Source organism: Somniosus microcephalus, chromosome 23, assembly GCF_052327205.1.
Source record: "Somniosus microcephalus isolate GS21.2 chromosome 23, FLI_Smic_1.0, whole genome shotgun sequence".
Taxonomy (NCBI): Eukaryota; Metazoa; Chordata; class Chondrichthyes; order Squaliformes; family Somniosidae; genus Somniosus; species Somniosus microcephalus.
The window spans coordinates 54262812-54275340 of record NC_141009.1 but is presented as its reverse complement, the minus strand read 5'-3'; the positions used below and the strand labels follow the sequence as shown (position 1 = coordinate 54275340).

Here is a 12529-nt window from a genome sequence, read left to right as displayed (position 1 = left end):
CGCAGTGTCTGCTGCTCCAGGACGTTGTGGCTTCACATGGCTGTTACTTTCACTGTAATAAACTACATAGGACCACATGCAACAGAAGTCACAGTGATGTCATTGTACAGTTGTGGCCTTTAAGAAACTCAGATTAATTATTGTTGATTTTAAATATACTTTTCATTACCTGCAGAAGTTTCCGCAAACATCTTCGAATGGTTGGGAGTCGAAGAATCAGAGCTCAGAGTAAGTCACGGGTGGCCTGCCTGTCTCTCACTCTGCCTGTCTGTCACTCTGCCTGTCTGTCACTCTGCCTGTGTGTCAGTCAGTCTGTCAATCTCCATTTGTGTGTCAGTCTTTCTGTCTCATTCGGCCTGTTTGTGTGTCAGTCTGTCCATCACGCTCCGTTTGTGTGTCAGTCTGTCTGTCACTCTGCCTGTGTGTGTGTCTCTCACTCTCCGGTTGTGTGTGTCTCTGTCACTCTGCCTGTATGTGTATCTATCTGTCTACCTGTACGTGTGTCAAGCCCTGTCTGCCAGTACAGATGGCTATAAAAAAATCCCCATTGCGCTTTTGCAAAGGGCAGTGAGTTCTCCCAGAGTCCTGGCCAACATTCCTCCCTCAACCAACACCACTAAAACAGATTAACTCGTCATTCATCACATTGCTGTTTGTGGGATTTTGCTGTGTGGAAATAGGCTGCTGCTTTTGCCTGCAGAATAATTCATTGGCTGTGAAGCACTTTAGGATGCCTTGGAGACATGAAAGGCGCTATATAAATGCAAGTCTTTCGGTATCTAGCCCGTGCTGTTCCTGACTGGGAGTGCTTGATGGACAATGCAGATGCAGCGATGCTCTGCTTGATGAGTGGAAACAAACATTTATAATCCCCTACAAAGAGCTTATAAGAACATAAGAATTAGGAGCAGGAGTCGGCCATACGGCCCCTCGAGCCTGCTCTGCCATTCAGTAAGATCATGGCTGATCTTCGACCTCAACTCCACCTTCCTGCCAAAAATCTATTTATCTCAGCCTTGAATATACTCAAAGACTCAGCATCCACAGCCCTCTGGGGCAGAGAATTCCAAAGATTCACAACCCTCTGAGTGAAGAAATTCCTCCTCATCTCAGTCTTAAACGGCCGACCCCTTATCCTGAGACTCTGCCCCCTAGTTCTAGACTCTCCAGCCAGGGGAAACAACCTCTCAGCATCTACCCTGTCAATCCCCCTCAGAATCTTGTATGTTTCAATGAGATCACCTCTCATTCTTCTAAACTCCAGAGAGTATCGGCCCAATCTACACAATCTCTCCTCATACGACAGTCCTGCCATCCAGGAATCAGTCTGGTGAACCTTCGCTGCACTCCCTCTATGGCAAGTATATCCTTTCTTAGATAAGGAGACCAAAACTGTGCACAGTACTCCAGGTGTGGTCTCACTGAGGCCCTGTACAATTGTGGTAAGACTTCCTTACTCTTATACTCCAACCCCCTTGCAATAAAGGCCAACATGCCATTTGCCTTCCTAATTGCTGCTGTACCTGCATGCTAACTTTCTGTGTTTCCTGTACGAGGACACCCAAATCTCTCTGAACACCAACATTTAATTGTTTGTCACCATTTAAAAAATATTCTGTTTTTCTTTTCTTCCTACCAAAGTGAATAGCCTCACATTTTCTCACATTATTCTCTATTCTCTATCTCCCTCCTTATTGCCCACTCACTTAACCTGTCTATATCCCTTTGCAGGCACTTTGTGTTCTCCTCACAGCTTACTTTCCCACCTAGCTTTGTATCGTCAGCAAACTTGGATACATTGCACTTGGTCCCTTCATCTAAGTCATTGATCTAGATCGTAAATAGCTGAGGCCCAAGCACTGATCCTTGCGGCACCCCACTAGTTGCAGCCTACTGTCTGTTTTCTACCCGTTAACCAATCCCCTCTGCATGCTATATTACCCTCAACCCTGTGAGCCCTTATCCTGGGAGATCCCATCACGTAAACCAGCTACAGTGATTGGCTGCTGCCATGTCGGACGGACAGTGTTTATATGCAGAGCTGTTTGAAGGTGTTCCCACGATCCTCCTGTACACATCCCTATTGACCAGTTCTGCCGCCATGATACAGGCTGAACCCCGAAAGTGAGAGACACGTTTTATTAACAATTCCCACTGCACTGAAACAGTGGAGCAAGGAGCCTGAGCTGATCTGAGTGTGTTGTGCCAGGGTGTCAGTTCTTCTCTTCACATTAGGACTCCTCTTGCTGTCTGCTGGTTTAAGCAGCGCGTGGAAGCAAACGGATCAAACCTTCCTGTTCGCACTCCCCACTTGTCGCCTGCCATTGTCTGTGTGTCATTCGATGCCATTTGGCTGCCTTTTCAGCAGCTGCAGTTTAGTGAGTTTTTGAGACAAAAGTGAATGCATCAGCTCATGTAGCGCAAGACAACTGTTATTTTAGCAGTGGCGCTTTGTTCAGGAGAGAGTGAGAATCAGTCGGCAGATGCTGTATCACTCAGTGGTGCAGCCAGCCTGCTGAGCAGTGTTATTCACCAACTCTATGTTACAGGGCACAATCTCAAGCTCAAGGACAACCCTGAGAAACATGGTGATGGGACACAGGCCTACGATTCCCACACAGAAAGCTCCAGATTGCAAATATGGCCCCCCAAACAGTTGCCAAGTAGTGTCCTGTGGGGGGTGGAGAGGGTGGGTGGAGGGAGGGGGGGGGTGGCAGGGGAGGGGGGGGGCGGGAGGGTTGGTGGAGCGGGGGGGGTTGGTGGAGCGGGGGTGTGGAGCGGGGGTGTGGAGCGGGGGGGTTGGGCGCGGGGGGGGGCAGGAGAAGGGGGTGGAGCAGGGGGGTGGCGGGAGGGGGGTGGGGTGGTGGGAGGGGGGGGTGGAGCGGGGTGCTGGCGGGAGAGGGGGGCGCGGCGGGAGGGCGCTTTATAAAATCCTAATTCCGGTAGTATAGTGGTCATGTTACCGGACTAATCCAGAGGCCTGGACTAATAATCCAGTACAACATGAGTTCAAATCCCACCATGGCTGTTTGAGAATTTGTATTCAATTTTTAAAAAATCTCTAAATAAAAAGCTGGTATCAGTATAGTGTCGTAAAAACCTGACAGGTTAATTAATGTCCCTTAGGGAAGGAAGCCTGCCGTCATTACCCAGTCTGGCTGAAACGTGACTCCAGTCCCACACCAACGTGGTTGATTTAATTGCCCTTTGAAGTGGCCGAGCAAGCCACTCGGTTGCATCAACCTGCTCGGAGCACATGGACTGCAGCGGTTCAAGAAGTAAGCCCTCCAACACCTTCTCAGGGCAACTGGGGATGGGCCAGCGACCCCCCCCACATCCTGAGAATGCATACAAACAAAGATTGATGCTTATATTGAAACAAGTTCTGTAGTTTGAATTAGGCCCTTCCACTTCCTCCAAGGATGCTGGGATAGCCTCACCATCCACAATCATTCCCTTGATTCTCTTTCCTTCACTGTACGACATGAGGAGGATCGAGAACAGTGTGTAGGCCGAGCACAATCCCACAGCTGCGTGGCCAGTGACTGGGGAGTCGAGAGGCATTTACTTTTAGCCCAGATCTCAGGATAGCAACAGGAAACCAATCTGCGTGCGCTGGTGTGCCTTCTGGTTCTGATTATCTGTGTAGGCCGACTGTAAAATTGGGAGACCCGCTACTCGCTAGATCCACACGGGCGCTTCCTGATGCAGACAACAAGCGATCTAGGCAGTGTGCCGGTCAGCAGAATCACAATGTAACAAGCTCTGGCTTTCTGGGGCGTTTATACCTATGCTGTCGATGCTGCAAGACCTGCCCGTTTGTGGTAGGCAACAGGTGCCAAAGAAAGAAAGACTTGCATTTATATAGCACCTTTCATGACCTCAGGATATCCCAAAGTGGTTTACAGCCAATGAAGTACTTTTGGAGTTTAGTCACTGCTGTAATGTAGGAAACGCAGCAGCCAATTTGCGCACAGCAAGCTCCCACAAACAGCAATGTGATACTGATAATCTGTTTTCGTGATGTTGATTGAGGGATAAGTATTGGCCAGGACGTCGGGAGAACTCCCCTGCTCCTCTTCAAATAGTGCCGCAAGATCTTTTAGGTCCACCTGAAAGGGCAGACGGGGCCTCAGTTTAACGTCTCACCCGAAAGACGGCACCACCGACAGTGCCGCACTCCCTCAGCACTGCACTGGGAGTGTCTGCCTAGATTTTGTACCCCAGTCCCTGGAGTGGGACTTGAACCCACAACCTTCTGACTCCGAGTGCTACCATTGAGCCAAGTCTGACACTTGCTGGAGCGCGACACCTCACGGCGTACACCATTAGTTAGACCATTTTCTGAACCCTTTAGCTCGAAATATGTTTGCACTGTACCTTGCTGGAAGTGCGAGCTGATAACGGCACAGTGATGGAAATGGGGAATCTGGGACCTTGGTGACGATGGGACTGACCGTGTATCTCCTTAACCAATGACCTGAGATTGAGAAGGAAGCAGAGGAACGACGCAGAAGGAAATAGGGCGAATTAGGGAAAGAAAGATTAGATTGAGAGAGAGAAAAAAAGAGACGGAGGAAAAGTAAGCAAAAAATTTTACATTTGATATTTTTAAAATCCCCAACAATTCAGTATCTGAAGGAACGAGACTCCACAGTTTATATTGTTCATTTTGGTTTGCAGTCATTAATAATTATCATGCCGTTGATTTATCCAGCAAGTTCTGGCCCATTGTTTGAATTGTTAATTACCAGACTTAACTTTCTGTGACGAGTTTAATGGGCAATTAATGTGCAAATCCAGCAAGTTCTCAAAAAAAACAGGGAGGCTCCGGGTGAGATGCTGTTTGTTCGAAGCAAGTGGCATAAATCGACCCGCAAGTTTTGGAGATTCGCAATTCACGGTGTATTCACGGCCCATTGTTAGTGGTGCGACAGTTTATCCACGTTTAACGGCAGTGACTGCACAGTGTGACTCATTGCAGGGCTGTTTCTGAGAGACAAGGTGCGACATAAATGCAAGTTCCTTCTTTCTTGCAGTTGGTTTTTCGCACCCCTTCGGTTCGGGAGGGGGACTCCAGCCAGCCCACCCTGGGCTAGAGAGGGGGAAGTTGTTCAAGGCTCCTGCCCTTGATTTTTGGTTAGGGATTCTTCCTGGAATCTGCGGGTCTTGGACATGGTCAGGATCTGACTGTGAAGCCCCCAACAATAACAACAACTTGTATTTATACAGCGCCTTTAATGTAGTAAAACGTCCCAAGGCGGTTCACAGCAGTATTATAAGACAAAATTTGACACCGAGCCACATAAGGAGAAATTAGGGCAGGTGACCAAAAGCTTGGTCAAAGAGGTAGATTTTAAAGAGCGTCTTAAAGGAGGAAAGAGAGGCGGAGAGTTTTAGGCAGGGAATTCCAGAGTTTAGGGCCCAGGCAGCTGATGGCACGGCCACCAATGGTTGAGCGATTGTAATCAGGGATGCTCAAGAGGGCAGAATTAGCGGAGCGCAGATATCTCGGGGGTGGGGGTTGTGGGGCTGAAGGAGATTACAGAGATGGGGAGGGGCGAGGCCATGGAGGGTTTTGAAAACAAGGCTGAAAATTTTGAAATCGAGGCGTTGCTTAACCGGGAGCCAATGAGGGTCAGCAAGCACAGGGGTGAAGGGTGAACGGGACTTGGTGCGAGTTAGGACACGGGCAACTGAGTTTTGGATGACCTCAAGTTTACATAGGGTGGAATGTGGGAGGCCAGCCAGGAGTGCGTTGGAATAGTCAAGTCTAGAGGTAACAAAGGCATGGATGAGGGTTCCAGCAGCGGATGAGCTGAGGCAAGGGCGGAGACAGGCGATGTTACGGAGGTGGAAATAGGCGTTCTTAGTTATGCTGTGGATATGTGGTCGGAAGCTCATTTCAGGGTCAAATATGACACCGAGGTTTTGAACAGTGTGGTTCAGCCTCAGACAGATGTTAGGGAGAGGGATGGAGTCAGTGGCTAGGGAACGGAGTTTGTGGAGCGGACCAAAGACAATGGCTTCAGTCTTCCCAATATTTAATCAGAGAAAATTTCTGCTCATCCAGAACTAGATGTTGGACAAGCAGCCTGACAATTTAGAGACCGTGGAGGGGTCGAGAGAAGTGGTCGTGAGGTAGAGCTGGGTGTCATCAGCGTACATGTGGAAATTGATGCTGTGTTTTCGGATGATGTTTACAAGGGGCAGCATGTAGATGAGAAATAGGAGGGGGCCAAGGATAGATCCTTGGGGGACACCAGAGGTAGTGATGTGGGAGCAGGAAGAGAAGCCGTTGCAGGTGAATCTCTGGCTATGATTAGATAGATAAGAATGGAACCAGGCGAGTGCAGTCCCACCCAGCTGGACGACGGTGGAGAGGCATTGGAGAAGGATGGAGTGGTCAAACCTGTCAAAGGCTGCAGACAAGTCGAGCAGGACGAGGAGGGATAGTTTACCTTTGTCACAGTCACACAGGATGTCATTTGTGACTTTGATAGACGTTTCGGTGCTGTGGCAGGGGCGGAAACCCCTGGTGTAATAGAGCACCGTCGCTCCCACGGGAAAATAGTCACTTGGCCGCGGTGCTAAAAGGGCAGCTGGCATCCACGGAATCCAAGTGGAGGCGACAACCTCAGGTAAGGAAGAGGCAGAGTAAAGGGGCAAAATGATTAAAAATAGGCTGTGAGCTGCAACAGGGGACAGGGCAGCTGTTCTGATTCCAAGGTATGTGTATAGTTCCTTATTAAATCCGCAAGTGGATTACATCACCCGTCCCCAGCCCAGTCCTTTCATGCATTATTTAACGGTAATCTGCACTTTAACTACATTATTGCCTTGCTTATGTTAAAGACTAATTAAAGACATCCCCTCGGGCGCCAGTGTCAAACTTGATTAAGAACACCCAGCAGCTTACTCTCGGCGAGACTCGGCATTAATGACTGCAACACGTGGGGGAAATTAATAAGATGGACCTCAGTGCTGAGCGGTCAGCTGTGCGATTAGATGCCAGGGCTCACAGAAACTTCGAAACATAGGAGCAGGAGTCGGTCATTCGGCCCTTCGAGCCTGCTCCGCCATTCAATATGATCATGGCTGATCCTCTATCTCAATACCATATTCCCGCTCTCTCCCCATACCCCTTGATGCCTTTTGTGTCTAGAAATCTATCTATCTCCTTCTTAAATATATTCAGTGACTTGGCCTCCACAGCCTTCTGTGGTAGAGAATTCCACAGGTTCACCACCCTCTGAGTGAAGACATTTCTCCTCATCTCAGTCCTAAATGTCCTACCCCGTATCCTGAGACTGAGACCCCTCGTTCTAGACCCCCCAGCCAGGGGAAACATCCTCCCTGCATCCAGTCTGTCTAGCCCTGTCAGAATTTTATACGTCTCAATGAGATTCCCTCTCATTCTTCTAAACTCTAGTGAATACAGGCCTAGTCGATTCAATCTCTCCTCATACGACAGTCCTGCCATCCCAGGAATCAGTCTGGTGAACCTTCGCTGCACTCCCTCTATGGCAAGTATATCCTTTCCTTGGTAAGGAGACCAGAACCGCACACAGTACTCCAGGTGTGGTCTCACCAAGGCCCTGTATAACTGTAGTAAGACAACCTTGCTCCTGTACTCAAATCCTCTTGCAATGAAGGCCAACACACCATTTGCCTTCCTAACTGCTTACTGCACCTGCATGTTTGTTTTCAGTGACTGGTGTACAAGGACACCCAAGTCGCTTTGTACATCAACATTTCCCAATCTATCACCATTTAAATAATACTCTGCCTTTCTGTTTTTCCTACCAAAGTGGATACCTTCACATTTATCCACGTTTATACTGCATCTGCCATGTGGCTCCATGGTGCTGGGAGGGAGTTGCTGTGTATCAGCAGCACAAGGAGTGCAAGCGTTGACCTCTCCCCTCGACACGCTGACCTCTTCCCCTCAGCCCCCTGACCGCACCCCTCGATGCCTTGACCTCTTCCCCTCGACGAGCTGACCTCTCCCCCCGGCATGCTGCGTCCTACCTGAGTGTGTCGAGGTGTGCAGGTAACTCAAAGGGCAGTGTTCGAGCTCGGTGCTCACTAGCACGAGGAATCAGAAAGTTAACATGTAGGTACAGCAAGAAATTAGGAAAGCAAATGGTATGTTAGCCTTTATTAGAAAGGGATTAGAGTAGAAGAGTAAAGAAATCTTGCTATAATTATATAGGGCCCTGGTGAGACCACACCTGGAGTAGTGTGCACAGTTTTGGTCTCCTTACCTAAGGAAGGATATACTTGACATAGAAGGAGTGCAACAAAGGCTCACCAGACTGATTCCTGGGATGGGGGGTTGTCCTATGAGGAGAGATTGAGTAGACTGGGCCTATATTCTCTAGAGTTTGGAAGAATGTGAGGTGATCTCATTGAAACATATAAAATTCTTAAGGGGCTTGACCGGGTAGATGCTGGGAGGATGTTTCCCCTGGCTGGGGAATCTAGAACCAGGGGTCACAGTCTCAGAATAAGTGGTTGGCCATTTAGGACTGAGATGAGGAGAAGTTTCTTTGCTCAAAGAGTTGTGAATCTTTGGAATTCTTTATCCCAGAGGGCTGTGGAGGCTCAGTTGTTGAGATTTTTCAAGACCAAGATCGATAGATTTTTGGATATTAAGGCAATCGAGGGATATGGAGATAGTGTGGGAATGTAGAGTTGAGGGAGACGATCAGCCATGATCTTATAGAATGGCGGAGCAGGCTCAAATGGCCGATCCCAGCTCCTATTTATTATGTTCTTCTGAATCCTGTCGTTTCCGTGTTCGATTCTCATGGCGAAGGGAGGTTTGCAGAAAGCGTCGTGTTTCACACCCTGCTGTCGATCAGTGGGTGTGACTCACTATTATATCGCAGATATCTCGTAGGGTTGCTCGTGGTTTTATACGGAGCGCACTCTTCCGTGTTCTCGCTGCTGCTGGTGAGCAGCGCTGCTGGTGAGCGGCGATCAGCTCATTCCTGGCTCAGTCCCACAGCCTACAGAACTTTCAACATCAGCAATAACTTGTATTTATACAGCGCCTTTAACGCAGGAAACGTCCCAGGGCGCTACGCAGGAGCGTTTTCAAAGAAAGTTTGACACCGAGTCAAAGCAGGAAACATTCGGACAGGTGACCAAAAGCTTGGTCAAAGAGCTAAATTTTAAGGAGCATTTCAAAAGGAGAAGAAAGAAGTGGAGAGACAGAGAGGTTTAGGGAGGGAATTCCAGAGCTTGGGGCCTAGGCAGCTGAAAGCACAGCCATCAAACGTGAGGCGAAGGGAGTGGGGGATACACAAGAGGCCAGAGTTGAAGGGATGCAAAGTTCTCGAAGGTTGTAGGACTGAAGGAGGTTACAGAGATAGAGAGGGGTGAGGCCATGTAGGGATTTGAACATGAGGATGAAAATGTTTAAATTGAGGAAGTTCTCTTTATCTCTCTCTGTTTCTCTCACGATCGCTATTTTAGTTTAGAATCCCTCCGCTCCACACCACAGCTTTGGATTTGATTTGCTGGACTTATTGGGGAAGAGATTCGGTTGGGTAGGGTCTCCCGTTAACGCCTGGCAGGGGCGCTAACGGGACGTAAATGAAGTAGCGCCGGGGTGAGGCAAATCCAGTGCCTCACGCCAAATCTAGTCATCCCAGTACGCCGCTGCTAACAGTTAGCGCCTGGAGCTTTAGCACCAGGCAGATCGTGAGGGCAGTGTGCATGAGGAAGGCGAAGAGGAGGAACAGGAGTGAGGGAGGAGGCGTGATTATCGCCCCCTGCCTTAGTGCCTCGCCCCGACAACGACAGGAAGAGGAGGTGTGAAGCAGACGATGGCGGCTCCAGGGATGATATTTAACGGGATCCGTCGCAGCTGTCGGGTTAGTGCTGTTTCACTGCTTCCTGGTCAGTTTGCGATTGTGCAAGAGTTTAATTCAGTCGTTTAAAGTTTCTTTAGTATCAGGAGCGTTGTGGCTACTAAATATTTGTTACATTTATTCTGACAAAATTTCAAAGTGCTACACATCGTTACATTAATGGGGGCTGTACTGGCAGTCAACCTCGCCCTCCAGGATCTACTGTGGAGGGAGCGGAGGCAGCAAGAAAGATTGGGACAATTGGCCAGAGGGAGGAGAAGGGCCATCGGGGCTCTCAACAGGAGGCCTTACCCTCCGAGGATATTCTGAGAGCACTTCCACTACCTCCAATTAAGCGAGGAGCAGTGTATTAGAAGGCTCCACTTCAAGCAAAGGAGGTGGACACAGGACTCTGCCACCTCCTGCAACCAGACCTCGAGCCTCAATTCAGGGCGACCACGGCGCTCAGTGGCAGTCAAGGTCACCTTCGCCCGCGGATCCTTCCAGCCTGCAACAGGAGATATAGTGAACAGTTCGCTGTCCATCGCTGCATCGAGGAGGTCACAGAAGCTCTCTACAGTAGGAGAAGGGACTGCATTTCCTTCTCCATCACCAGAGAGAAGCAGGACGAGCATGCATGTGACTTTGCAAGGATAGCGGGCTTCCCCATGGTACAGGGCGCCATTGACTGCACCCACGTGGCTTTGCGGGCACCGCATAACAATGCTGAGGTCTTCCGTAATCGTAAAGGTCACCACTGTGGAGGAGGAATTCCTGGAGTGTTTACGGGATGGTTTCCTGGACCAATATGTCGAGGAACCAACCGGAGATCAGGCCATCTTAGACTGGCTATTATGTAATGAGAAAGGATTAATTAGCAATCTTGTTGTACGAGGCCCCTTGGGTCGGAGCGATCATAATATGATCGAATTCTTCATTTAAGATGGAGAATGAAGTAGTTGACTCGGAGACTAGGGTCCTCAATTTAAATAAAGGAAACTACGATGGTCTGAGGAGCGAGTTGGGTAGGATTGATTGGGGAATGGCACTCAAAGGGTTGACGGTGGATAGGCAATGGCAAACATTCAAAGACCGAATGGATGAGCTACAGAATTTGTTCATCCCAGTTTGGCATAAAAATAAAACAAAAAAGGTGACTCAACCGTGGCTAACAAGGGAAATTAGGGATAGTATAAGATCCAAGGAGAGGACATATAAATTGGCCAGAAAAAGCAATAATCCTGAGGATTGGGAACAGTTTAGGATTCAACAAAGGAGGACAAAGGGATTAATTAAGAAAGGGACAATAGAATATGAGAGTAAGCTTTCAGGGATAAAAACTGACTGTAAAAGCTTTTATAGATATGTGAAGAGAAAAAGGTTGGTGAAGTCAAGCGTAGGTCCCTTGCAGTCAGAATCAGGGGAATTTATAATGGGGAACAAAGAAATGGCAGACCAACATATTTTGGTTCTGTCATCACAAAGGAGGACACAAATAACCTCCCAGAGATGCCGGGGAACATAAGGTCTGATGAAAGGGTGGAACTGAAAGAAATCAGTATTTGTAGGGAAATGGTGTTAGGAAAATTGATGGGACTGAAGGTCGATAATTCCCCAGGGCCTGATAATCTACATCCCAGGGTACTTAAGGAAGTAGCCCTAGAAATAGTAGATGCATTGCTGGTCATCTTCCAGAACTCGATAGACTCTGGAACAGTACCCATGGATTGGAGGGTAGCTAATGTTACCCCACTATTCAAAAAAGGTGGTAGAGAAAAAGCAGGGAATTATAGACCGGTAAGCCTGACATTGGTAGTGGGGAAAATGCTAGAATCTATTATAAAAGATGTAATAGCAGAGCACTTGGAAAGCAGTGACAGGATCGGACAAAGTCAACATGGATTTACAAAAGTTAAATCATGCTTGACTAATCTACTGGAATTTTTTGAGGATGTGACTGGTAAAATAGATAAGGGAGAACCAGTGGATGTGGTGTATTTGGACTTTCAGAAGGCTTTTGATAAGGTCCCGCATAAGAGATTAGCGTGCAAAATTAAGGCACATGGGATTGGGGGCAAGGTATTGACTTGGATAGAGAACTGGTTGGCGGACAGAAAGCAAAGAGTTGGAATAAACGGGTCGTTTTCCGAGTGGCAGGCAGTGACTAGTGGGGTACCGCAAGGATCGGTCCTAGGACCCCAGCTGTTCACAATATATATTAATGATCTGGACGAGGGAATTGGATGTAGTATCTCCAAATTTGCAGACGACACAAAGCTGGGTGGGAGGGTATGCTGTGAGGAGGATGTCGTGAAACTCCAGTACGATTTGGACAGGTTGGGTGATTGGGCAGAAACATGGCAAATGCACTATAATGTGGATAAATGAAGTTATCCACTTTGGTGGCAAAAACAGGAAGGCAGATTATTATTTGAATGGCAATAGATTGGGAGAAGAGGAAGTGCAAAGAGACCTGGGTGTTCTTGTGCACCAGTCGCTGAAGGTAAGCATGCAGGTGCAGCAGGCGGTTAAGAAGGCAAATGGTATGTTGGCCTTCGTAGCAAGAGGGTTTGAGTACAGGAACAAGGATGTCTTGCTACAGTTGTACAGGGCCTTGGTGAGACTGCACCTTGAATATTGTGTGCAGTTTTGGTCGCCTTACCTGAGGA

General features: G+C 48.3%; 1 protein-coding gene across 1 annotated transcript in view; it reads left to right on the top strand.

Moving 5' to 3' along the window:
- Nucleotides 1–12529, top strand: part of LOC147101856 (NMDA receptor synaptonuclear signaling and neuronal migration factor-like) — a 96146-nt gene that overhangs the window by 38200 nt on the left and 45417 nt on the right. Inside the window, exon 7 of the mRNA XM_085965851.1 lies at nt 176–228. Within this exon, the coding sequence (XP_085821977.1) occupies nt 176–228 (53 nt within the window). The remainder of the gene's footprint in view (nt 1–175; nt 229–12529) is intronic.